Source organism: Oncorhynchus gorbuscha, linkage group LG11, assembly GCF_021184085.1.
Source record: "Oncorhynchus gorbuscha isolate QuinsamMale2020 ecotype Even-year linkage group LG11, OgorEven_v1.0, whole genome shotgun sequence".
NCBI lineage: Eukaryota > Metazoa > Chordata > Actinopteri > Salmoniformes > Salmonidae > Oncorhynchus > Oncorhynchus gorbuscha.
The window spans coordinates 16,282,844-16,310,410 of NC_060183.1; the positions used below are offsets into that span (position 1 = coordinate 16,282,844).

Below are 27,567 nucleotides of genomic sequence, written 5' to 3' on the forward strand. Positions count from 1 at the left end.
AACTTCTCAACCTAATATTACCAACATTTTCCGCGTTGAATTAAAGTTGTGTGCCCAGTGGTTTGTGTTAATCATATTATAGACAACATTTTACTGGACTACAGAAGTTGTTAATTGAAGGCTGCGTCCTAGTTTGTGTCCAATCAGAATGTATCTGTGGTGGAATGAAAATAAAGCAGCAATGCGTAAACAAGCGCTGGATCCTCCTCCGCCGCTCTCTCCTATCATCTAGCCTATATTCTGAAACCAGTTCCGTATTCAGCGCTACTTTAATGTAACGTCGGTGCGCACACCATACGGCGTGTAGGTTGTATAATTATCGGATAAGATCACACCATCTCGACCATGGAGCCTTGAACTGGAAGGTAAGCAATGCGTTTACTACTCGATACTCAGAAGCCGAGCAAGCGATGCTTGTTCGTATCCTTTTCCGGTAGGTGCTGTGATAGTAAAGTTTGGGTGGGTTGGGAATGCGATCATGTGTCATATGGGCTATCAAGTTATGGACATGTGCTTTTTGATCTTAGTCAAGTGTGTGCCGTGGCGTTAGTTTATTTTATATCTTAGTGATCGACGTAACGGTGTACGGTCCCAACAATTTGCCTACACGACTTAAATGGCAGCAACTTAAATCTTAAGTCAGTTTTTCAGGGTATGTAGCCTACTATGTCAAACTCACCATCCATAGTGTTGTTCGCGCAATATCGTGGGTGACGCAAAGAATGACGCGTATGATTTCCTGGTGATGATGATGAGAGGGACATAAGACACAATTGTGTCACTGTAAAGGGGACCATCCTCGATGTATTTCTTTGCTGCGTGTTGACGATTTTTTTTTGCTATCAAATCTGTGACAATTCTATCATATGACATTTCCTCTCAGAATATTCTAGTCATAGCCTACCCAAGCTAGTCAATGCCTGAACTCTGAACTGTTATTATAAACAACGTTGGGATCATGCAACTAAACATAATGATCCTGCAGCGAAAATATCTTGCAAGTCCGTCCAATGGGTACATATTGTTCTCGATACATTGTGTCATTCCGCTTGAAAAGGCTAATCAAAGTAGTCTCCAAACATTGGATTCCAAAATACTATTTCCATTATATTACTGTTACTATTAAGGGATTAAACACTTAAATCATAACAATCTTTGGAAGGAACTGAAGTTGCTTTCGATGCTAAGAAAACATCGAGGGGGCGGGGCATAAAGGTGAAACGCACGTATTCACCTGTATCCATTTGTTTTTGTCCAATATGTAGAAGATGAAGTGATGCCTTGGTACATGTTTATTCAATTTCATTAAACTAATGCAACTTTGCAATGAAGTTGATATATTTCTGACATAACCATGTCATACGTGTAGCATGGGATATACCCAAATAACACTGATTTCTACTTTAATTGACAGACACCCACAGCACCACAGAGATGAAAACGCAGCACACTTGATATCTCCCTGGAGGGGAAACCTGAATTAAGATGAAGCGACTGAAGGGGAAAACCCAACAGTGTGGATCATTGCAGAAAGTCCTGTGAACACTGACCTCCAGCCCCCATCCTCTCATCATTCCTTTCCCCCAAATACACAACACTCCCATTCATCACCACTCCTGCTCTGGTCCAAGATGACCTCACCGAGAAAGCACCTGGTCAAGGATTTCAACCACTTTATCACATGCTACGTGTGCAAAGGATACCTGATCAAGCCCACCACGGTGACAGAGTGCCTGCACACCTGTAAGACCACCCCCCTTCTCTCTCTCTCTCTCTCTCTCTCTCTCTCTCTCTCTCTCTCTCTCTCTCTCTCAGGTGCCACAATCATCATGGCATCATGTAATGTAGGCTATACCAGAAAAACACAATTTCACTATTGCATAGGTTACAGTATATCCAGGCATATTTGTGTATTCTATTAGATATACATTACATCGAACAGCCCCTACTAGAAATGATTGTTTATTTTGGTGTAGTATGGACATTTAATAAAATGTCAGATGGCATCTATGGCACCACTAAAAGGTGCCTGGGATTTTAGAGCTCGCAGAATCAGTTGGCTGTTTTATTTGTTGTTTTATACAATGGCCTTGCACAGTCACAGTGCTATGAATGTCAAGAGCGCGCTCTGTCCATCTCCTCTGTGTCATCCTACATGATTTACATATCATATTACATGGTCTCCTTCTCCATTTCTGCCCTCTCCATCTGAACTGAATGTTTTATTGGAAGAGAACGGCAGATGCAAAAGCTCACTTCCAGGAATGACACATCTCAAGTGATCAGTGGGTTCAGTCACCATGACAACAAATATCCTCCACACAGGATGAGCAGTTTGGGTCCAGTTTGTTTGAAGCCAAAGTCACTTCTTTACTGTCATAGAAGTCAGATTGAACCCTAGCCCTAATGAAAAATATCAGCAGCTGCTTAGTACAGCATGGTTTGGCTGTTTTATGATTGCTTTCCCTGTGTATGTCAGTATATTTTGGAGATCCCCAGCAAATCAAAGACATGTTATTAGTCTACGCTATTTCATTGTAACCTCCAGAGTGACGCAGCGGTCTAAGGCACTGTACCTCAGTGCTAGAGGCGTCACTACATAGCCAGAATCGATTCCAGGCTGTATCACAACCGGACGTGATTGGGAGTCCCATAGGGCGGCACACAATTGGCCCAGTGTCATCCGGGTTAGGGTTTGGTCGGTGCAGGCTGTCATTGTAAATAAGAATTTGTTCTTAACTGACTTGCCTAGTTACATTTTAAAATAAAAAATACAGTAGTCAGAATGCAATTAAACAGCTATACTTTAGTTTATATGGGACAATTATAACCACTTTGACACATTTAACAAACAATCGTCCAATGCATTCCACTATAGTGTTTCTAGCTCACATACATTTTCAACACTCAACACTCGAACTTTAATGGAAACAAGTGTGTGCCGTGGTGTGCTGGCTATTGAAAGAACATGTGACATGTTGTTCTGACATAGTATTGGTTGATTAAGACAGCAGATGGATGTATGTGAGGATTGTTTATTTGTTGTTGTTGACTTTATTAGGATGCCCATTAGCTGACGCCAATGGCGACAGTTTTTCCCCATTAATCTCTGCAGATCCTCTCAAGCTCTGTCAGGTTGGATGGGGAGCATCGCTGCACAGCTATTTTCTGTTCTCTCCAGAGATGTTCGATCGGGTTCAAGTCCAGGCTCTGGCTGGGCCACTCAAGGACATTCAGAGACTTGTCCTGAAGCCACTTCTGCGTTGTCTTTGCTGTGTGCTTAGGGTTGTTGTCCTGTTGGAAGGTGAACCTTCGCCCCAGTCTGAGGTCCTGAGCACTCTGGAGCAGATTTTCATCAAGGATCTTTCGGTACTTTTCTCCATTCATCGATACTTCGCTGCTGACTGGTCTCCCAGTCCCTGCCGCTGAAAAACATCCCCACAGCATGATGCTACTACCACCACCACCGTACACCTGGCAACCGTGCACGCTGACACGGTTGCCAGGTGTACGGCGTTTCCTCCGACACAGACTGGCTTCTGGGTTAAGCTCTCGACAAGACTGTAACTACCAATTGGATATCATGAAATTTGAAAGAATAAGAAAGAATAAGACTAATGTAACTAAATGTGGAAAAAGTCAATGGCTCTAAATACTTTACCGAAGTCACTGTACGTACGTTTAAAAACATTAACATGTAACGTGTGTGTGTGCGCATCTATCAGTTACACATACATGTCAGTATACAGTGCCTTGCGAAAGTATTCGGCCCCCTTGAACTTTGCGACCTTTTGCCACATTTCAGGCTTCAAACATAAAGATATAAAACTGTATTTTTTTTTGTGAAGAATCAACAACAAGTGGGACACAATCATGAAGTGGAACGACATTTATTGGATATTACTAACTTTTTTAACAAATCAAAAACTGAAAAATTAGGCGTGCAAAATTATTCAGCCCCCTTAAGTTAATACTTTGTAGCGCCACCTTTTGCTGCGATTACAGCTGTAAGTCGCTTGGGGTATGTCTATCAGTTTTGCACATCGAGAGACTGACATTTTTTCCCATTCCTCCTTGCAAAACAGCTCGAGCTCAGTGAGGTTGGAAGGAGAGCATTTGTGAACAGCAGTTTTTAGTTCTTTCCACAGATTCTCAATTGGATTCAGGTCTGGACTTTGACTTGGCTATTCTAACACCTGGATATGTTTATTTTTGAACCATTCCATTGTAGATTTTGCTTTATGTTTTGGATCATTGTCTTGTTGGAAGACAAATCTCCGTCCCAGTCTCAGGTCTTTTGCAGACTCCATCAGGTTTTCTACCAGAATGGTCCTGTATTTGGCTCCATCCATCTTCCCATCAATTTTAACCATCTTCCCTGTCCCTGCTGAAGAAAAGCAGGCCCAAACCATGATGATGCTGCCACCACCATGTTTGACAGTGGGGATCGTGTGTTCAGGGTGATGAGCTGTGTTGCTTTTACGCCAAACATAACGTTTTGCATTGTTGCCAAAAAGATCAATTTTGGTTTCATCTGACCAGAGCACCTTCTTCCACATGTTTGGTGTGGCTTGTGGCAAACTTTAAATGACACTTTTTATGGATATCTTTAAGAAATGGCTTTCTTCTTGCCACTCTTCCATAAAGGCCAGATTTGTGCAATATACGACTGATTGTTGTCCTATGGACAGAGTCTCCCACCTCAGCTGTAGATCTCTGCAGTTCATCCAGAGTGATCATGGGCCTCTTGGCTGCATCTCTGATCAGTCTTCTCCTTGTATGAGCTGAAAGTTTAGAGGGACAGCCAGGTTTGCAGTGGTCTGATACTCCTTCCATTTCAATATTATCACTTGCACAGTGCTCCTTGATGTTTAAAGCTTGGGAAATCTTTTTGTATCCAAATCCGGCTTTAAACTTCTTCACAACAATATCTCGGACCTGCCTGGTATGTTCCTTGTTCTTCATGATGCTCTCTGCGCTTTTAACAGACCTCTGAGACTATCACAGTGCAGGTGCATTTATACGGAGACTTGATTACCCACAGGTGGATTGTATTTATCATCATTAGTCATTTAGGTCAACATTGGATCATTCAGAGATCCTCACTGAACTTCTGGAGAGAGTTTGCTGCACTGAAAGTAAAGAGGCTGAATAATTTTGCACACCCAATTTTTCAGTTTTTGATTTGTTAAAAAAGTTTGAAATATCCATAAGTGTCGTTCCACTTCATGATTGTGTCCCACTTGTTGTTGATTCTTCACAAAAAAATACAGTTTTATATCTTTATGTTTGAAGCCTGCGATGTGGCAAAAGGTCGCAAAGTTCAAGGGGGCCGAATATTTTTGCAAGGCACTGTATACACACAACAAGTAGGTCACATGGGGGAGTGTCGCCGTAACGTGTTGCTTTATCTGTTTTTTGAGATGGAACGTAATCATGGCTCCCTATAATACTATACGTTGATCTAGGCTATAGGCCAGTGCATAGTGAATAAGCATATACTGTTTACATGGAAATTGCTAGAGTGCAGACTGCCCTATATTTCTGCTCTTGTGCCAGATATTGCTGATCTAATTTTTTATTTTTGTATTTTTTTTCTGATGTTTGGTGACGTCACATCCTAGGATATAGGCCTAATCCTCCGCTCAGTATTGCATGGAATCGGATTAGGTGTTCTTCAAAGAAAGATAAAGCTATACATTATTGTGTGTGTGTGTTGTGGTATTGACGCTGTTTCTGTGTGTCTGTGTGTTCTGTCGTATTGGCTACAGTGTGATGGATGCATCTAGAACCGGCCAGGCTATACCCACTACTTCCTTATCTCCCTGCTTGTCAACAGTTTCAATTTCAACTGCAGGACTGAGTTTTTAGTCATGCTTCGAGGCTCAACAGATACTCTGACGGGGTATCAAGTTCAGACTTTAGAAATTAGAATGCTATTCCTTCTGGTTTTCAACACATAATCCTTTTATTGTGAAGGTTATTGGAGAGAAATGGATGTGAAAAGAGAAACTGCAGTCATCTTGGCATTTCTTTGCCACCTGAATGGTGTGATAAAAATCCATATTTCCTTTAGGTCTGTATTTGGAGAAAATCAACCATTCTTTGTCTCTCTCTCCTTTCATCTGTCAACAGTTTGTAAAAGTTGCATCGTCCAACACTTTGAAGACAGCAACGACTGCCCCAAATGTGGCATCCAAGTCCATGAAACCAACCCTCGAGAGATGTTAAGGTAATACACCTAATTTTACATCTAACAGAATCCCATCTGCATTTATATTTTCCCTATTAAGAATCACAGGATGATAATGAATGAATGCTACTGAATAGATTACCATCAGTAAAGTAAAAACATGCTGGCCTTTGCACTACTGAACTGGCCCTAGCCGGAATTTGGCAGATCTGAGTTTACACCCTTTAGTTGTCCACCCGACTAGTGTGATGGTAAGACTGGTGTGGGCTGGGGGAGGATGGAGTGAGATGGTAAGACTGGTGTGGGCTGGGCTGTGGGAGGATGGAGTGAGATGGTAAGACTGGTGTGGGCTGGGCTGGGGGAGGATGGAGTGAGATGGTAAGACTGGTGTGGGCTGGGCTGGGGGAGGATGGAGTGAGATGGTAAGACTGGTGTGGGCTGGGCTGGGGAGGATGGAGTGAGATGGTAAGACTGGTGTGGGCTGGGCTGGGGGAGGATGGAGTGAGATGGTAAGACTGGTGTGGGCTGGGCTGGGGGAGGATGGAGTGTGATGGTAAGACTGGTGTGGGCTGGGCTGGGGGAGGATGGAGTGAGATGGTAAGACTGGTGTGGGCTGGGCTGGGGGAGGATGGAGTGAGATGGTAAGACTGGTGTGGGCTGGGCTGGGGGAGGATGGAGTGAGATGGTAAGACTGGTGTGGGCTGGGCTGGGCTGGGGGAGGATGGAGTGAGATGGTAAGACTGGTGTGGGCTGGGCTGGGGGAGGATGGAGTGAGATGGTAAGACTGGTGTGGGCTGGGCTGGGGGAGGATGGAGTGAGATGGTAAGACTGGTGTGGGCTGGGCTGGGGGAGGATGGAGTGAGATCCAGGCAACAGCTGGACACCATTCTGGAGCCAAGGTTACAGCTGAAGACCTCACCCAGTGCCCAGCCCACAGATGCAATGTCTGGGAATAAGTGTGTGTACTTTTATTCTTCCTTTACGTCTCATTCTATCACCAGGTTGGACAACACTTTAGAGGAAATCATTTTCAAACTCGTTCCTGGGCTAAGAGAAAGTGAGTGATGTCATTTTAGTATCCACCAACATCAGATATAAATCTTGCATTTGATCGTAGGCCAAGCTGTTTTCTACTTGACCTGAATGATATAACTCCTACCCTGTGTATTCATATGTCCTCCTTTTTGTTTATTGACTAGAAGAACAACAGCAGGAGATCGAGTTCTGGAGGAGTCGAAAGTGGAAGGAGAATGGAGAAGGTAAATGATCTGCGTTAGTGTATCCATGAAGACCAAGACCCTCCTCAGGAGGGACCAGAATGAACCCACTCGGGTGGGCAGAGGTGGGCTGTGATTGGTTATTGAGGCGATGGGTAAGGAGACTCTATGTGGGGAGAGATCAGTGAGCAGACAAAGACCGAGAGGAGTTGTGACTCAGGTTGCATTGTTGCAGTGACTGTAGGTGGCTGAGAGAAGGGGAGGAGGAAGGGGGACGTTTTAACAGCACTCTCTACAAGGCATTGATAAGATCCCCCTGTTTATGATGTCCAAATCACATGGAAACCACAGAATTACTAAAAATATGGATGGATTCGGTCCACCAGACGCAAATGCCATCCCCATGGCAATATGACGATCGACAGTTTGTCCCAAAGGCCTTTTATGATCTTGCATTTCTAGGTGAAAAGCGAAAGACATCGGTATCAATCAAAACCGCCCTATTGTGAATGTTCTTTTCACAGTTTTCTATGAATTCAAGGAAAACAAGCTTGTATACTCTCTTGCTCACACGTAACATACTTATCCATTTATTGTGTCATAGAAGACGGCCCCCGATCGAAGAGATCCAGGCTGGATGACGACGATGATGGTGGTGGTGGTGGGGATGGAGACTACCACAGGAGTGACCCGCAGATAGCCATCTGTCTTGGCTGCTGTTGCGTAGACAGTCTGGTGGGAGAGAGCGTTGTTAAGGTAAGTCATGGTGGAGAGGTATCTCTTCCCTGCTGCTCTGTTCTTTTCTCTTCTGTTCCCTCTTCCCTGTCTCCCTAACATTATTCCTCCCACTTTTTTAGGTTGATGTCCTTTCAACTATGTCCTTCTAACTGTCCTTTATGTCCTTCTAACTGTCTAACCTCTCAGAATGTGAGTTGAATAGATTATAGATAGACAATGATGCTGTGCCCTTATAACAACAAAGAAAGCACGTGTTAAATTAGCAGTTTCACGTGTGAAATGACTGTTTTTCACGTTGAGCTTAAATTTCTCACGTGAAACCGTATTTACTGTTTTCAATTTAGATTTCACATGGTAACGCCACCTTTTTCACGTGTGAGGAGAATAACATGTTTTCACCTCATAAGAAAATTGGATATGCAGTTTTACATGTGAAAAACATTCACATGAAAATCACATTTGCAGTTTCACATGTAAAATGCTGGTGAAAAACTCACTTTCACATGTGGGGTTGAAATAATGTTATTCTCCTTACAAACTCAAAATATCGCTCACAACAAAGGGAATTAACAAAGCAAATCACTGACAACAAAACCAAAAAACGGATACAGTTGGGTTTTAGTAGGGGTTCTCAAAGAATCTCACGGGGGTTGTCCACTTAACGTTGGCCATACTCACTAAATTTGTCCAAGAAAAGGCTAACCAAAATAAAAACCCACACCAAGTTATAATATGGAGCTAAAGACAAGTTGAGCAAACCAAAGGGGAGAATGCATGATAAAAGGCTTTTGTTTTTATCACACTCAAAGAGGAAGTGCTATTCCGTGTTCAAGCACTTCCAACATCTCTCATTCCCACTCTCTCAAGAACCACCGGAGCACTGGCCCAGCCACTCTTAAATACCACCTGGGCTAGCACCTTCTGACTAACGAGATGGGCAAGCCAGCACTGTTGTAACGCGTACTTACTAATGAGGTGATACCGATCGGTGCACCCCACCTACTAACGTGCTACCTTGACATATGAAAGGAAAACCCTGAATCTGGAACAGGTGACCACATCTTAACAGCCCAAATGCGGGACAAGGGAACGATTTTGCAAGACATTCGCAGAACAGTGGACAGAATAAATGTGTTGTAGGCAGGTTAATTGATCCGGTTGAAACGGAGACATAGTTCTGTTGTATGAAGGTCACTGCTTGCTAAAGGGGCAATCCTTAGTTGCCACATACATTTTTGGACTTCTAAGTAAATCATCTGAACCCATTGATTCTTAAATATAAAACGGATAAATGAGCTTAGTTCAACTGTCGTACCCACCAGAACCCAAAATTATACACTTGTTTTACTCCATTGTTTGTAAACAAAAGTAAATGTAAACAACCGCTGTATAAGCTAAAAACCTGGTTAAAGCTATAATGTTGATATCATGGATGGTCAGTCCTTGCATCCATAGCGTAGTCAATGGATTTGAGTGGTCGCATTTCTCCAGCCCCATCCCTCAGGTTTTTACTGAAACTGTGGCAGGGAGTAATAGTGTTTATTACATGGTGCAATTCTCTAGTCAGCGAGTTACTTTTGTGCCAATAAGATCAAGGAAAACTACTGAAGTCCAGAACAAAAATTCTTAGGATTTCAAACAAAATATAATGACATCTAACGAAAAACAGGAACCCAAAGTTTTTAAAATGTTTTTATTGCAAGGAAATAATTTTGAAATGCAAGAACAAAATTAATTGTAAATGGATGCAAAAAAATGTTTTTCAGTGATAAAAAAATAAAATAACTGACAATGTGATTAAATAAAATGTCTCCCTTTTCCCAGAAGTGTTCCCTATCTTTGGTTATGTTACCCTGGCCTTTGCTTTCGCTGTCTTTTTTTTTCCCAGTTGCAAGTTTTGGCACATTCATTCCAGCAACATAGCACCCTGCATCCCACTGCTGGGTCGGTCTCTGGATGGGAGACCAGATGTAGCTGGAAGTGGTGAAAATGAAACATGTGAAAAATAAATGTGCGGAAAACAAATGTCACGTGGGGATTTTTTTTCTTCACATGAGGGTAAAACAATGTACCTGTGAAACTTCACACTTGTCTGAAAACCACGTGTCTGACTTGTGAAAAATATAAATAATAATTCTGATTTGTTCACGTGTCTGAAAAACACGTTTCTTTCACGTGATCTTTTGTTGTTGTGTGGTTATCCTTTATTTCCTGGGCTGTCATTGAAAGCTGGTCAGCAAATATGTGGTTTGGGGTGGGGGAGGGGGTGGGAGAGGGAGAGGAGAGCAGAGCAGGAGGGAGAGCAGGAGGGAGGGAGAGAGGATCATAATGGTTTCATATTGAGGTATAATATAGAATGATTCTCTGTGCCAAGGGGATGCTATTAGTATTAAATACACTAACTGAACTTAATTATGCTTTCATAAAAATAAAAAAATTAATTAACCAGAAAATGGCTCTTTGAAACGTATGGATTTGCATGCTCTTCACATAATTCTGAATAAATGTGCCTGAATCGTTGAATTCATCTTCTGAACCTCCACTCTAGGGTTTAATGAAGAAATTTATACGCTGCTCGACTCGAGTGACAGTCGGAACAATCAAGAAGTTTCTCAGCTTGAAGTTAAAGCTTCCAAGTTCTTATGAGGTAACAAACTAAGCTTTTGTACGTGCTCTATACCCTTTTGTATTTATCTACTGTATGACCGATATTAAGCCCATGCTATTGAATATTAGTTTTGTGTGGGCCTCATATAAAGCAGTCTCCAGCAGCCTCTCCTGTGTCTTCAGTGTTGAGGGGGAAAGGGCTGGCCTTGTTCGCAGGCAAGCTGTACTTACTCTCGCTACACTCTTAGAAATAGACCTGCGCTCTTTGGGAAAGACCTGCGCTCTTTGGGAAAGACCTGCGCTCTAAAACCTAAAAGGCTTCTTCGGCTGTCCCATAGGATAACCCTTTTTGGATCCAGGTAGAACATGTTTGGATCCAGGTAGAACTCTTGGGGTCTACATGGAACTTTTTCCAAAAAGGTTTCTACATGGAATCCAAAAAGGGTTCTCCTATGGGGAAAACCCCTTTTGGAACCCTTTTGTTTTCTAAGAGTGTGGGTTCCAGAGCACTAAGATTGCATAGATGCTATACACACAGTAACACTTTCACTAACTATTTAGAAGTAGTGACTGTACCATTGCTACCTTTGCCTTCTAGCATTTATAAACATTTGTAGGCATTTAAAAACATTCATACACATTTCTAATGGATAAATAATGAAAGTTATTATAACATGTTACCCAGCTTTCTCTATGTACAATGTTTGTCACATTCTCCCCATTGTGATATTTGAGTCCTTGTTCTTTTGTTTGAACAGTATGAGAAAGGGAGATATGTATAACTCTAGTCCTCTTCTCTAGCCACCTGTGCTCTGACTGTCATCCCATAGTAGTCTAATTCTTAGTCACCAGCCTCTGTCCCCTTGCAGCTAGACGTCCTATGCAACGGGGAGATCATGGGAAAAGACCACACCATGGAGTTCATCTACATGACGCGGTGGAGACTTCGCGGTGAAACCGTAAGTAAACCCCCAATGATATAAATGCCCCCGCCCCCATTTCCTTCATTTATAAAGATGCTAAACCCCGTACCGTTCTCTCTAGGGGATAAGCTGTGGCCGCTGAATGACGGTGCTGTAGTCATACTAGTCTCCATAAGAGTCAGTGCTTGGCTTTAAGCCGATTAGCTGGTTAGCCGTCTAAAATGCCACCATCACTCTACTGTGTGAACTGATGCAGGAAGTAGTAGTGACATGGTTAGCAGAGCTTATTACAGGCCAGCAGTAAGATGTGTCTGGTACTATAGGTTCGCATCAAAGCATGTTTGGATGCCTCTTCCGTGAAAGAAAGAAAGCTGCAAAGTGGAATGGTGAATTTAAGTTGTTGTCGTAATGGTACTAAACACTATTGGAGACATTTGCAAGGCTTGTAAGGTATTGCTAGGTCATGGTAAAATGCTGTTGAAATATGGCTGCTTCTCTTCCTCAATTAATCCACTTTCCTCTTGTTCACCTCACAAAAGATAGCCCTATGTTGTGGTCACTATATCTTCACTTGAACTTCAGTCAACCATGCTTAAACTAAGTGCCCCCAAGTCTTCTGCAATGTGTGCTAGGCTAACTAACTAACACACTTCAGCTTGACCTCATAACACTTTTGCTAGCCGGGCGCCTTGGCTGCTCATTCCATTGCTCATGATTGTCACTTTTAGATAGGCAGGTCTGGGATCCGGCAGCACAGGGTTAGGTCATAAATTGCTCTATTCGTCCAAGAAGACAGGTGAGGAAAGCAGTGAAGGCCCCTGACAGCTGCCCCAGCAGGGTGCCTGTTCCTGGGCTCATCGCCTGACACTCTACCCTTCCACAGCCAGCTTATCACCACTGGCTCAATAGAGAGGTCTTTTAATAGTGCTGAGCGATTAGTGCTTTTTGAGGTCTGTTCGGTTTCAGTTCAATTCTAAAATTATAGAATCCGAAATCGGTGAATATCATTTTAAACAAGAAATGCATTATGTGGATTGAATGCTCCAACTACACAAAATAAAACAATTAATAAAAGTTCCATGATGGTAGTAATTATTAGCCACAATTTATTCACATTACTTCAATTAAATATTTTAGTTGTGTATTTTACATTGGTTTTATTTGATGACATTATGTCATTCCAATTGATCATCTCTATAGAGCTGCTGCCTATGCTGTCTGACAAAATCAATATTTTGAGTAGTAAATAAGTAGCAGTAAATAAGGCATACTATTATGACTGCTGAATACCTATTATCAATCACCAAGATCATGTATTTTCAGGTAGAGATACTTCCCGAAACAACTGCTCTCTATCCTCTCCATCGCATGTTCTTCATCCGCCTCTTCTCTCTCCCGCTCTGTCTGCCATACACAGACCGGACAAGTAGGCACGCAATGGATTATGGTCATTGTAGTTAATTACCATGTTTTCTGTCCAAACCTATGTAGAATATTGGCCTGTTGGAATCTACAACTCCATACTACATCGCACAGTTTGGGCTTGATCTGATTTCTCTCTAGAGGAACTGTGCATTGAGCTCACATGAAAAAGTAGAACAAAATTAAATTAAAATAAATGAACCGTCAATCTGTTTTTTAAAAATTACCAACATTTTGGTTAATCATTCAGCACTAAGCCCTGGTTTAGTTACAACATACAACACCCCTAAGGCCAAATAAACTGTACAGTTTTAATCATTCAATTGATTTCCCTGTTTTGAATGATACACTGCTAATTTAGTGTTAAAGACAGGTTCTGGCAAGCTTAAAATACCCTCGTCTTCACTCCTCAGTCCTTACGCAGAATGTTCTGATTCCAAGAACAGAATCCAAGGAAGGCAGCAGTAAAGTCCTCTAGCTTATAAGAACAATATTTAATGTAGTATAATCAACGTTGAACCCCCCCCCACCCAAAATAAAATCAGATGACAGTATTACTGACCTCACATGACCAAATTTGGCATCTGGGGCAGATTGTCCCACTGTGCAGAATAGGTGATAGTTCTGTGCCTAGAATGAATCCCTGTCCTCCCCTGGACCAAATGACCAGAAAGTGGGTCAGTGTGGGCTGACTAATTCCCCTTCTCTTAGTGATTGTACGTAGGTGTCTCCTGCCTACCGCTGCTGCATGTCTACCGGCCTGTCTAAAAATAGACCGGCTTGATATGATGTGTCTTTCTCTTTCACCTGCTTTGGCATCAGACTTTTGTCTCCTTATCGCGCTCCCTCTGCCCTGCTCTCATACCTTTCCTTCCACTGCAGCATATCCTGGCTACGAAGCTACAATCCATATAGATGAAGCAGCACGTCAGATTGTGTTGTTTTTGTGTTCTAGGTAGAAAGGCCCCCTGCAAGCCTACTGTTCATATGCTATTCTTACAATGCAGTGGTGTAAAGTACTTAAGTAGTACTTTAAAGTATTTTTACTTAAGTCGTTTTTGGGGGTATCTGTACTTTACTATTTATATTTGAGAACTTTTACTTCACTACATTCCTAAAGACATTAATGTACTTTACTCCATACATTTTCCCTGATACCCAGAAGTACTTGTTACATTTTGAATGCCTGGTTGGACAAGAAAATTGTCCAATTCCTGCTCTTAAAGAGAAAATCCCTGGTCATCCCTACTGCATCATATCTGGCGGACTCACTAAACACAATGCTTCATTTGTCAAAAATAAATAATAATAATAATATTTTTTTTTACTCAAGTATGACAATTGGGTACTATTCCCACTGCTGTTACAATGTTAGAACGTCTACGTTACTTACTCTCTGATTGTCTCCATTGTAGTGGATTCTGTCCCAGGGTGACCAATGTCATCTCTCTCTTTCAGGCCTACCCAATGGTACTAGAATATCGGCCACGGATAGACTTTGGTTGACGGAGAGAGACGTGGGACTACTCCTGCACTAACAGCCCATTGACAGACTACACAATGAATGGATGTGCCTGGCACAAGAGACAAGGACCACGTCTTCCTATCATCTGCATGCAGTAGTTCGTTATTGCCTCTAATCTCATTCTGTTCTTGTATGATATCTTCCAGTTTCACAGATATCTTCCAGTTTCACAGATATCTTCCAGTTTCACAGATATCTTCCGGTTTCACAGATATCTTCCAGTTTCACAGATATCTTCCAGTTTCACAGATATCTTCCGGTTTCACAGATATCTTCCAGTTTCACAGATATCTTTCAGTTTCACAGATATCTTTCAGTTTCACAGATATCTTTCAGTTTCACAGATATCTTTCAGTTTCACAGATATCTTTCAGTTTCACAGATATCTTTCAGTTTCACAGATATCTTCCAGTTTCACAGATATCTTCCAGTTTCACAGATATCTTCCGGTTTCACAGATATCTTCCAGTTTCACAGATATCTTCCGGTTTCACAGATATCTTCCGGTTTCACAGATATCTTTCTAAAGCGCAACAAGGGTTTAAGAACATGCCTGCATATCATGGTGTATTAATGCTTGGAAACGTACCAAAATGTAATTGACTGAAGTGTGAAGACCTGCCACATCACTCGAAAGTGTTCAGAATAATACAAAGTGAAATGACTAGTAATCCACTGTTACGCAACACAAGAAAGATATTCCAAGACAAAGTTGTACACTGGCAAACGGCCCATAATATTTTCCCCTATCTCCTATCTATGCTGGATTTAGTGTCTTACATGACCTCTCCCCTTCTGTTTTTAATCATTAAAGGGGCAACCAGCAGTTGCCACATCCATTTTTGGCCATATACATGAACCATATATACCCATTGATTCTTGAAGAATTGAACTTATAAATGCCTCGCGAGCTTAGTTCAACTGTCGTGCCCAATCTGAACCCAAAATATAAGCTTGTTTTACTCCAATGTAAATGTAAACAAACTGTATATATCCTCAAAACATGGTTAAAACTATAATTGTAATATCATGGAAGGTCAGTTCTTGCATCCATAGCTCTGTCTATAAATTTGAGTGGTTGCATTTCTCCAGCCCCATCCTTAGCCTTGACTGAAATGGGGACGGGGGAATAGGCTTTGTTATTGTTTCTACTAATGAGTGCCGCTTTAACTATGGTAGTGCCTTTCCCCACGTGTCTCTCTTTCAGTGGAGTGCGAAATCCAAACCGCTCTTCATATCAAATTCCTTGTTTTTTTAACCTTTTATTTAACTAGGCAAGTCAGTTATGAACAAATTCTTATTTTCAATGACTGCCTAGGAACAGTGGGTTAACTGCCTGTTCAGGGGCAGAACGACAGATTTGTACCTTGTCAGCTCGGGGGTTTGAACTTGCAACCTGAATGGGGCTACCCTGCCGCCCCATTCAGCCTAGCGGAGTCAAAAAGCCCCATGTTATAGCTTATGGGTCATTCTACAGAAAATGTGCAAATCGGGGGCTGAATTTTTGTAAGAATTTGTATCCTATTTTTTTTTTTCTCCCCAAACTTGTCTTCCAACATATGTCAGGTAGACATGCTGTATAAGCTACTTGTACACTTTGTATTGCATATTTGACCTGTATTCCTTACCACCCTACTAAATATGTAACTATGGAAACATAGTGAACAAGTTGCGGTAAAGGGAGAACCGTGCACAGTAGTGATCATTTTGATTTACAGATTTAATTTGCATAACAAAATAGTAAAAACATAAATATAATCTTGTTTGTTCTCTGTGAAATGTTGATTGATTGAATTACTTCTGCATCTAATTTAATTGTGTTTTTAGTTGTTTAAATGATCACTTTACCTAGCTTTATTTTGGCAAAATACCAGGCGTTTCTGTGTCAAGTGTCAATCATAGAGATCCATGGAGCAAACACACTAGGTGGCTATAACCCTGAATTTGTGTGGTTTTGAGTTCATGAGCCCTTTTAATAAATTGTAAGAAACTCAAGTAGGATGAATTTGAGTATAGTAGAGCACAGTACATTATAGTATAACACAGTATAGTAGGGTACAGTATAGCACATTAAAGGTGTCTACGTTTTGGCCAAATGTCAGTGTTTTGGCTCTTGGAGGGTTGGAGCCCTCCTCCTGGCCATGCATCTTAATACTTGACACTTTTTCCTGAAGTGTGCACTTGTCCACTACCCACATGGTGGACCTCTCTTTCTCAGTTGGTAGAACATGATGCATAAAACCTTCACTTGGAGATAGCACCAGTGAGGCTGTCACAGATACCATAATGGCACAGATACAAAGATGAGAACTCTATATATCTGTATGGTGTCAATTATTTCGGTCGTAACCGTTTTGGTTTGGACAATTTTGACACATTTTGGACTTTAAAGAATCGCCATAGCTAACATATAGCTGGCTATCTTTCATTTGGGCAGATGTACATCGCAAAACCGTGCTTTACATAGTAATTGATTATACTAGATGTTCGGCAGTGACACTGCTTAAAAATACACGCAGACTTGCTCACCATGTGGTCATGCTGGAGAGGGGTGGGCTAAGACACTGCATTTCAATACAAGAGGCGTCACTGCAGTAACTGGTTCGAATCCAGGCTGCATCACATCCGGCCGTAATTGGGAATCCCGTAGGGCGGTGCACAATTGGCCCAGCGTCGTTAGGGTTTGGCCGTCATTGTAAACAATAATTTGTTCTTAACTGACTTGCCTAGTTAAATAAAGGTTCATGTAAAAATAATCCCATCACCTGGTGATATTTGTAAGGGTATGGTTTAAGGCACATTCATTCTACAGTCTTTAAATGTGTGTGTTTCAGTAGTGCCATCAACAGGAGGGACAGCATTTATTTGAAAAAGAAATGTTAAATTAAACAAAACTACTAATTAGATCAGTATCTTTCAATGTAATAATATAACTCAAGATGTTCTATTCAAATTGTAGCATAAAAAAATGTGCTTTATTTTCAAACATGGAGTTTAGGAGTCAGGGTTTGGGACAACACATCTTAATAGAAATAGCTGTATAAACAATGACTGTACTAAATTGTTTAGCCTTCGATTGAATTAGAAAATATCATGATGTAAATAAATGTCCTAGGTTTGGAGACTTAACTGTTTAAAAAATATATTTTGAGGGATGGGACTTCAATTTGCACCACTTCTGTAGAATCGCCCATATACAAGTACAAGGAAGCTATGGCTGCCTACCATATCCCTATCTAAAAATGAGTTATATTCTTCCTTTCAATGCCATTTTGATGTTATTACCACATATAATGCAATATGAGTACTGTAAGACTAGATTTTCTGGAAGAAGGTTAGAAAAAGCGGAGTATCGCCAACACTGTCTGAAATGTGTAGCTGTCTGTTTGTGCACTATGTAAAACATATTGGGCATTATGGTTCACTTGTACATAGTGGAGATTTGTTTAGACTGTTTACTACTATACTGGAAGTCCTACTGGATGGCTTAACATTAATGTATTATCACTGCCCTATAAAAACTGTCCAGGCTGGCGTGATAGGGTCCCGCCATAACCCTCACCATTTGTTTCTGATGATGGATCATTAGACAAATGTTTTAAAGGCTTTTTCCCCTTCACATACCATTTATCTTTTTCTCACTCTCCTCGAAACACCAAAGAAGAAAAGCAGACATAGCAGTGGTTGTATTTTATCTGTTCAAGTTTGACAGAGATATTATAATCCTAACGTAGACAAATGTTTGGGGGGACAACTGAATGCATTAAACCGAGATGTACATAGACAAATGTTGAGGGTACTGAAGTCATCTTGGTAGGAAACTAAATGTGGAGTGCAATTTGCCAATGTATTGGGTCTTTGCATACAGTAGATCTCTGTTTGTATTGGGTCTTTGCACACAGTAGATCTCTGTATTGGGTCTTTGCACACAGTAGATCTCTTTGTATTGGGTCTTTGCATACAGTAGATCTCTGTTTGTATTGGGTCTTTGCATACAGTAGATCTCTGTTTGTATTGGGTCTTTGCATACAGTAGAGCTCTGTTTGTATTGGGTCTTTGCACACAGTAGATCTCTGTTTGTATTGGGTCTTTGCATACAGTAGATCTCTGTTTGTATTGGGTCTTTGCACACAGTAGATCTCTGTTTGTATTGGGTCTTTGCACACAGTAGATAGATCTCTGTTTGTATTGGGTCTTTGCACACAGTAGATCTCTGTTTGTATTGGGTCTTTGCACACAGTAGATCTCTGTTTGTATTGGGTCTTTGCATACAGTAGATCTCTGACAATAATATGTTTATGTTCATTTGCAGTTATGTGAGAGAACCACTCAATGGACAGATTGGACACATTTCTGGCAGCCCCTAAAAGTACAAGTCTTTACAAATTTCCACAAGTAAAAGTTGTAGTTGAAGCCTACACTCTTAGAAAATAGGGCTCCAAAAGGGTTCTTCAGCTGTTGCCATAGGAGAACCCTTTTTTGGTTCCAGGTAGAACCCTCTGTGGAATGAGTTCATCATGGAACCCAAAAGAGTTCTACCTGGAATCAAAAAGGGTTCTTCAAAGGGTTCTCTTATGTGGACAGCCGAAAAACCCTTTTAGGTTCTCGATAGCACCTTTTTTTTCTAAGAGTGTGCCGAGCATTCTTGTGTACTTTCCTGTTTCACACATGCTTTTTCCTGTTTGAAATGGCATCTCTTATTTTCCCTAAAAACCCACATGTAGTGGTTTTAAAAGTCAGCAAAGTAAATGTTTAGACTGAATCATTCTTGAAATGTCCCTGTGCTGCAATGAACAATATGTATTTTTGTAACAAGAACTTGTAGATATTTTCTTTAAAAATGAAATTGTATGTTGTATATTTAACAAACTTAAAATGCTGCTTAGAATAATCTATTCTATTTTTCAATGTCAATGTGCCTGATAAGCATTCCTAGAGAGATTAGAACTGTACATATGCAAGAGCTGCTCTATATGTGACATGACAAAAATACCAAAATACAGAACTCATTGAATTAACTTTGTGTCATTTCATAATTTTATTTGTATTTATTTTTTATTTAACATTTATTTAAGTAGGCAAGTCAATTAAGAACAAATTCTTATTGACAATAGTGGCCTACCCCGGCCAAACCTGAATGATGCTGGGCCAATTGTGCGCTGCCCTATGGGACCCCCAATCACAGCCGGTTGTGAAACAGCCTGGAATCAAACCATGGTCTGTAATGACACCTCTAATACTGAGATGCAGTGCCTTAGACCGCTGCATCACTCATCATTGACAAGTTACTTATTGTTATCTGTCCAAAAAAAATAATGTTTTGGAGTTTCAAAGATTCAAGACTTCTGTTCTTAAGAATAGGAATGGTCTGCATTTTGTGATTGTCATTGACTCCCTCTAAATCTCTTTCTTTCGTATAGACGTATAGTTGATCTTTCTGATTCACTCCAGAATACAAGGACCCCAAACGGTGTCCCATTTCCTTTCAGTGCTATCTTTAAACCTGACAAAGTGTGACCTAAACCCTCTGCCTCTCATGGACAAGCATGGCCTCCTCGGTGCTCTACCCTGTATGAGGAAGCGTTCAGACAGGCTCTCATACTTTCAACATGATTTCATCAGTGCTTTATCTGCCAAGGATAAGGTTTCTCCTATATTAAAACCAATCAACATCTTGAATACTTCTGCCTTGGCTTTTGGCAGGAGAAAACCCATTAAGAATGTGCTGAAGAAGTGCCAATGCTGTTTTGGAGTGGGGCGAGGAGTGGGGTGTTTACTGTCCACAACCACAGCTGTCCAGGCCAGCTTTTGTATTTGCTTGAAGAACCCTGAACTTAAGCTTTAACCCCCAAACCGAACCCAAATTTTAACCCTGACACTAATTTGAACCTTATCCCTAAATCCCCTCCTTGCATGGACTGACAAAATGTCCCTAGTTTGTGCATTGTTTTGTTAGTTTACTATTCTTGGCGGGACTTCTGGTCCATACAAGTATAGTTAAATATGTCCACACACACACATTTGAATGATCCCCTGAGAGTGGTCAACACTGTCTGAATCCTGATCCGGTTGCTTTCCTTGGATTGACCCAAAATATTGCCTCTGGATTTCCATTCAGTCCCTCAGCCAAACGGTCACATTTTCCACAGGCCCCCATTCTTTCTTCTCTGTCAGAAGACTTCCATAACTAAATGGCCATGATTGTGGGGCCTGGAAAACAAAACATGGCTGACCTGAGTTAAGTGTATTCTCCTTGGAGACAATAGAGAACTGCTGTAAGCCAGTTTAGGTTCTGCTAGCTGCAGCATTCTTATCTGTGCTGAGAGTAGCATCAAAGCACCAGCTGGGTTTAAATTAAGATCATTTCTTTCCCACTTTTTTTCCTCCCTCTGCAAGTAACTGGCTCCTCTGCTGATTGGCTATAATTGGAAACATTTACATGACAATGCCAAGTCCCCCTATGTTTTCACATTAAACAGGTCACATTTACTGCTGGCGTTGGGCTTGCATACAGACACAAACTACGGACAATGTAAAAAAAAATGGAGCTAATAGTTTAATCAGCATTATTCTGTAAATTGAATGGACTTCAAAATAGCATTATAGTCGATTCATCTTATAATATCAAGGCAACCATCTGCAATACAATTTCTAGTTTGCTCAACACTATATTTTAATTTGCTCAAGATTGTTCTGTGTGTGAGGTGCACTTTTGAAAAAGTTTGTTGAGTAAAATGACAAATTCATGTTTGCTCAAAACCACCCAAAACCACTCTCATCATTATCATTTCCCAGCATGCTCTATTGCAGGTTGATTGCTTGGAATTCCTCATCATCAATATGTGACCTGCAGGCTCGATATGGCCTGTAAACCAGGAATTTCAGATTACTGTGTTAGGGTGTAACAAGGTCCTCAAAGAAAGGTCTTATGATACACAGTTGAAGTCGGAAGTTTACATACACTTAGGTTGGAGTCATTAAAACTCGTATTTCAAACACTCCACACATTTCTTGTTAACAAACTATAGTTTTGGCAAGTCTGTTTGGACATCCACTTTGTGCATGACACAAGTAATTTTTCAACAATTGTTTACAGACAATTGTTATAATTCACTGAATCACAATTTTAGCGGGTCGAAACTTTACTTACACTAAGTTCACTGTGCCTTTAAACAGCTTGGAAAATTCCAGAAAATTATGTCATGGCTTTCGGAGCTTCTGATAGGCTAATTGACATAATTTGAGTCAATTGGAGGTGTGCTTGTGGATGTATTTCAAGGCCTACCTTCAAACTCAGTGCCTCTTTGCTTGACATAATGGGAAAATCAAAAGAAATCAGCCAAGACCTCAGAAAAAACATTGTTAGACCACAAGTCTGGTTCATCCTTGGGAGCAATTTCCAAAAGCCCGAAGGTACCACGTTCATCTGTACAAACAATAGTATGCAAGTATAAACACCATGGGACAACGCAGCCATCATACCGTTCAGGAAGGAGACGCGTTCTGTCTCCTAGAGATGAATGGACTTTGGTGCGAAAAGTGCAAATTAATCCCAGAACAACAGCAATGGACCTTGTGAAGATGCTGGAGGAAACAGGTACAAAAGTATCTATATCCACAGTAAAACAAGTCCTATATCGACATTACCTGAAAGGCCGTTCAGCAAGGAAGAAGACACTGCTCCAAAACCACCATAAAAAAGCCAGACTACGGTTTGGAACTGCACATGGGGACAAAGATCATCATCGTTATGTTTGGAGGAAAAAGGGGCAGGCTTGCAAGCCGAAGAACACCATCCCAATCGTGAAGCACGGGGGTGGCAGCATCATGTTGTGGAGGTGCTTTGCTGCAAGAGGGACTAGTGTACGTCACAAAATAGAAGGCATCATGAGGTAGGAAAATTATCGGGATATATTGAAGCAACTCAAGACATCAGTCAGGAAGTTAAAGCTTGGTCCCAAATGGGTCTTCCAAATGAACAATGACCTCAAGCATACTTCCAAAGTTGTGGCAAAATGGCTTAAGGACAACAAAGTCCTAATCTCAATCCTATAGATAAGTTGTGGGCAGAACTGAAAAAGTGTGTGTGAGCAAAGAGGCCAACAAACCTGACTCAGTTACACCAGCTCTGTCAGGATGAATGGGCCAAAATGTACCCAACTTATTGTGGGAAGCTTGTGGAAGGCTACCCAAATTGTTTGACCCAAGTTAAACAATTTAAAGGCAATGCTACCAAATACTAATTGAGTGTATGTAAACTTCTGACCCACTGGGAATGTGATGAAAGAAATAAAGCTGAAATAAATAATTCTCTCTACTATTATTCTGACATTTCACTTTCTTAAAATAAAGTGGTGATCCTAACTCATTTTTTATAGGATTAAATGTCAGGAATTGTGCAAAATTGAGTTTAAACGTATTTTGCTAGGGTGTATGTACATGTCCGACTTCAGCTGTACATTCTGATCCGACTTGGCGCATCCAGCGCCATCAATAAACGTGGGATATTGGCCAAAGGAGTCACATTTACATGTCCTTAAAAACAGCCTTTAATCAATTACAGAAACACTGTTCCTTGTGATTTGATGTCTAACATATGTATAACTTTATAGCCTATTTTGTTATTGGTTTTTACTTTCCTTAAACAATAGCTGTCCATCTCACGGTTCAGCTGTAATAGATTTCAGCACTAAATGCATCAGGGCATTACATGCATAGGCCTATAGGCTTAGGCGTCCACTGTATGATATTTATATATATATATATATATATTACATATAAATGAAGAGAAGCTTAGGCCTAGAGTGTTACACCTTGATCTGTTTCACCTGTCTTTGTGATTGTCTCCACCCCTTACAGGTGTCGCCCATCTTCGCCATTATCCCCTGTATATTTATACATGTGTTCTCTGTTTGTCTGTTGCGAGTTTGTTTTGTTTCATGAAACCTACCAGCATTTTTCCCTCTGCTCCTGTCTCTCGATTGTTCCTGTTTCCTAGTTTTCCCGGTGTTGACCACTCTGCCTGCCCTGACCTGCCTTCCTGTACATTTGCCCCATCTTTCTGGATGACTGACCTTTGCCTGCCCTGACTCTGAGCCTGCCTGCCATCCTGTACCTTTGCCCTAACCTATCTGGATTACCGACCACTGCCTGCCCTTGACCTGTTATTTTTCCTGCCCCTGTTCGATTAATAAACTGTTGTTACTTCGACAATGTCTGCATCTGTGTCTTACCTGAAATGTGATAGTCCAAACTTGCCCTGACTGACCCAGCAGACACAGACCAGCTGCGCAACGCCATCTCCTCCTAAGGAGCCACCATTGGTAGGCACAAGGAATTGCTGCATGGCTTTATGGAGGGGTCCACACCTTGGCCGAACGCAATGGCCGGGCATTGGACATCTTGCTGGAGCAATTCCGCAGGTTTGCTGGGGGGCAGCCTACTACGACGGTAACCTCACAGCTCCTCAGTAACTCGGCTGTTGGCAGCGCCGCCTCACCGGTCACTCTGCCTTCCCGGGAGCCACGCTTACCTCCCCCAGAATGCTTCAATGGAGAGCCGGGCACCTGTCGGGCATTTCTAGCTCAGTGTGCCCTCATCTTCAAGCTTCAGCCCTCCGCCTTCCCCTCAGACCACTCTAAGATAGCGTACTTTATCACGCTGATGTCCGGGATGGCGCTCGCCTGGGCTACAGCTGTATGGGAGCAACAGCCGGCCATATGCGTCAGTCTGAAGGAGTTCATGGGAGAGGTCAAGACTGTGTTTGATGCCCTATTCTCCAGAAGAGAGGCTGCCCGGAAGCTACTCGGAAGCTTCGGCAGGACTCCCACAGTGTGGCAGTCCGCACGTTGGCAGCTGAGAATGCCTGGAACCAGGAAGAGATGTTCAACATGTTCCTACACGGAGTCTCAGATGAGGTCAAGGACGAGCTTGCAGCCCGGGAATTACTGATGGATCTCGATTCCTTCATCACCTTGAGCATCAGGATTGATGGGCCACTACGGGAGCGACGGAGGGAGAAGAGATTAGTTTTCGCTCGCTCGTCCAAGGATTTCACCTTGCCTCCGAGGCGTCTCGGAAGTCCCCGACGTCTCCATTGCAGAGAGAACCCAAGGTTCCCCGAGAGTCGCCGAAGACGGCAGAGTCACCGTTTCCCAAGCCTATGCAACTAGGCATAGCTGGGTTGTCTCCACTGGAACGGCTACACAGAGTTGCCTGTATATTGCAGGACTTGTGGTCATTTTGTGTCCTCTTGTCCGTTAAAAGACCCGGCTCACCGATAGGAGCGAGTACTCTGGTGGGCCATATGGAGAACTTTTCTGCTTTCCTTACTCGCACTCCGTTTCATGCCATTGTGCTGTGGGGAAAACAGTCAATCTCTCCTGGTCCTCATTAACTCTGGGGCCGATGAGAGCTTTTTGGACTCTACCTTGGCTTCCGAGCTGGATATCCCCACTCAGCCCCTCTCCATTCCCATGGACGTTAGAGCGCTGGATGGGCACTCTAAAGGCCGGGTCACCCACAACACCACTCCTCTCATCCTAAGTGTGTCAGGGAACCACAGCGAGGCTATCCAGTTGCTGCACACAATTAAGAAGACAGATCCAACTTAATTTAGCCAATGAAAATGTCTCAACAGAATTCAACAAAACAGGTTTTGCATATTTAACTGGCTTTGATTAGTAAATTGGCTAACAATAATAACAATGATATACCATTAATGATAAAACATATTATTATAAATATGAAATACATACATTTAAAATATACACTATGCACAAATCGCTCCACCATTTCCTGGTTGCTAAAATTCTAATAGTTCGCCTAATTTCAGTTTATGTGAAACAAGAAAGTATAGTGTAGAGAATTAATGTACCATCTAAACAGCTGGGAAATATATTTTCCACAACAAAAAACATAGTATTTTCAGCTGATTAAAGCTGGTGTACAAAACCAAAAGTAAAATCAAAATCAAAATCAATCAACAGTAGCCTAGGCCTCTCTCTCTCCTCAGAAGCAGGTGCAGGTGGGCAGGTGCATGCAAGGAGTGAGAGCTCCATTAACATTGACAAGGCTGAAGTGGTGCAGGTCGAGAGTTTCAAGTTCCTTGGTGTCTACATCACCAATGAACTGGCATGTTGTGAAGTTGTGAAGAGTACCCCTGCACATTGACTCGGTACCGGTACCCCCTGTATATAGCCTCATTATTGTTATGTAATTTTTTTGTGTTACTTTTAGATTATATACATTTTTTTAAACTTTTTTTTTTTACTTTCTTTTTCAAAACTTTTTTCTTGAACTGCATATTTGGCATTGTTGGGAGTGGCAGGTAGCCTGCCACTCCCAACAGTTGTTAGAGCGTTGGCCAGTCACCGAATGGTTGCTAGATCAAATCCCCGAGCTGACAAGGTCAAATTCTGTTGTTTTGCCACTGAACAAGGCAGTTAACCCACTGTTCCTAGGCCGTCAATGTAAATAAGAATTTGTTCTTAACTGACTTGCCTAGTTAAATAAAATAAAAATGTTAAGGGATTGTAAGTAAGCATTTCACGGTAAGGTCTACTGTTGTATTCGGCGCATGTCAAATTTGATTTGGTGCTGAAGCACAAATTCGGGGTGTAGGCTATGATAGACAGCCTCTCCTAGACAGTTTTGCCCTCTACCATTTTATTCATACTTTTTTTTGCAGCCAAAAGCCTGCAATTAACAGCTAACAGAAACCCTGGTGTATTTTCCCAACAGAGTTGTCTTTCCATCATATTGATTGTTGCAGATAAAATACATGGTGCTCAGTGGCGACCAGTCATTCTATTTTGAGATGCACATTTTTGGGGTCTTGCCTGTTTTGCATGTTATTTTGGCATCAACACATTTCTCATATCAGTCTGCAAACAATGTCAAAAATATATGTATATCTGTAACGGCTTTCGTCGTCGGATGAGGAAGAGTAGTTGGACCAAAGCACAGCGTGGTAAGTGTTCATGTTTGTTTATCGAACTAAACACTAATACAAAATAACCAGAGAATAAATTAAACCGAAACAGTCTCGTAAGGTGCAAACACTAAACAGAAAATAACTACCCACAAAACCCATGTGGGAAAAAGCTACCTAAGTATGGTTCCCAATCAGAGACAATGATAGACAGCTGTCCCTGATTGAGAACCATACCCGGCCAAAACAAAGTAATACAAAACATAGAAAAAGGACATAGAATGCCCACCCAAATCACACCCTGACCAAACCAAAATAGAGACATAAAAAGCTCTCTACGGTCAGGGCGGGACAATATCATTGAGTTAATAAAGCCGCATACAAACATGATCTCTTTTTTGTTTTCTTGAGTAAGGCACCTCCAAAATGCAGGTGTTTAAGTCTAGCTCAGTACTTTCTGTGGTGGTGGGGCAAGCCAGCAGAAAATATGGAGCGTTGCGCATGATTGTCTCAGTGTTCTGTCACCCATAGGGACACTACGTCACCACCAAGTCTAAGGGTAGAGCTCGAAAATTCAAGCCCCTTGGGTGCTGCCATAGAGTTACATTAGAAGTGCCCATCCAAGAAGGCTCAAGGTCATTGGCCACAGATAAAATGACATCAAATCACGTTATATCTACAGTAGCTTTGATTGGACTTTCAAAATCTTAGCTAGTCATCATCATCATGAATCAAGTCGACAATAAACTGGCATATCCTTTTTAATCCTTGTTATATGAAGATAAATAATGAAGATAAATTATAGATAAAACGTATCGGTGCTCATCGGCCATTGGACATAAACATTACACAACAAGTTGGAAATCGCAAATTCAACAATGAGTGGTTTGGATGGAATCAGTGGCTAACTGCAAGCATTGCAAAGCAATCATTAGCCTGCTATTCAGTGGAGTGGCTGTGTGGGCCCAAGTCTAAGATTAAGGGTCTCTTTCCCTAGCTTAAAATGATCA

The 27,567-nt window shown here is 41.6% G+C and overlaps 2 protein-coding genes across 5 annotated transcripts in view; one reads left to right on the forward strand and one right to left on the reverse strand.

Moving 5' to 3' along the window:
• The window catches only part of LOC124048173 (ankyrin repeat domain-containing protein 1-like), a 41,915-nt gene extending 28,113 nt beyond the window's left edge, over positions 1-13,802 (reverse strand). The window contains exons 1-2 of one of the 2 annotated variants that reach the window (XM_046368682.1): positions 13,663-13,802; positions 7,993-8,142 (exon numbers count right to left, since the gene is read on the reverse strand). Coding sequence is in view for 1 of the 2 variants with exons in the window: in XM_046368680.1 (XP_046224636.1) it covers positions 680-686 (7 nt within the window). In the remaining variant the exon portion in view is untranslated. Of the gene's footprint in view, positions 1-679; positions 728-7,992; positions 8,143-13,662 lie in introns of those variants that run through there. The other variant, XM_046368680.1, reaches the window with a different exon arrangement.
• Positions 213-19,637, forward strand: LOC124048174 (polycomb group RING finger protein 5-B-like). 3 transcript variants are annotated; one of them, XM_046368684.1, is made up of 9 exons: positions 213-365; positions 1,415-1,743; positions 6,136-6,232; positions 7,195-7,250; positions 7,393-7,452; positions 8,015-8,166; positions 10,697-10,795; positions 11,625-11,714; positions 14,559-19,637. In XM_046368684.1, exons 2-9 carry the CDS (start codon positions 1,632-1,634, stop codon positions 14,604-14,606), a joined length of 714 nt encoding a protein of 237 aa, XP_046224640.1. In that variant the 5' UTR covers positions 213-365; positions 1,415-1,631; the 3' UTR covers positions 14,607-19,637. The 3 variants fall into 3 exon arrangements, with proteins under 3 accessions (XP_046224640.1, XP_046224641.1, XP_046224642.1); XM_046368685.1 differs by having other exon boundaries at positions 8,018-8,166; XM_046368686.1 differs by having other exon boundaries at positions 7,396-7,452.
• Positions 19,638-27,567: the final 7,930 nt, after the last annotated feature.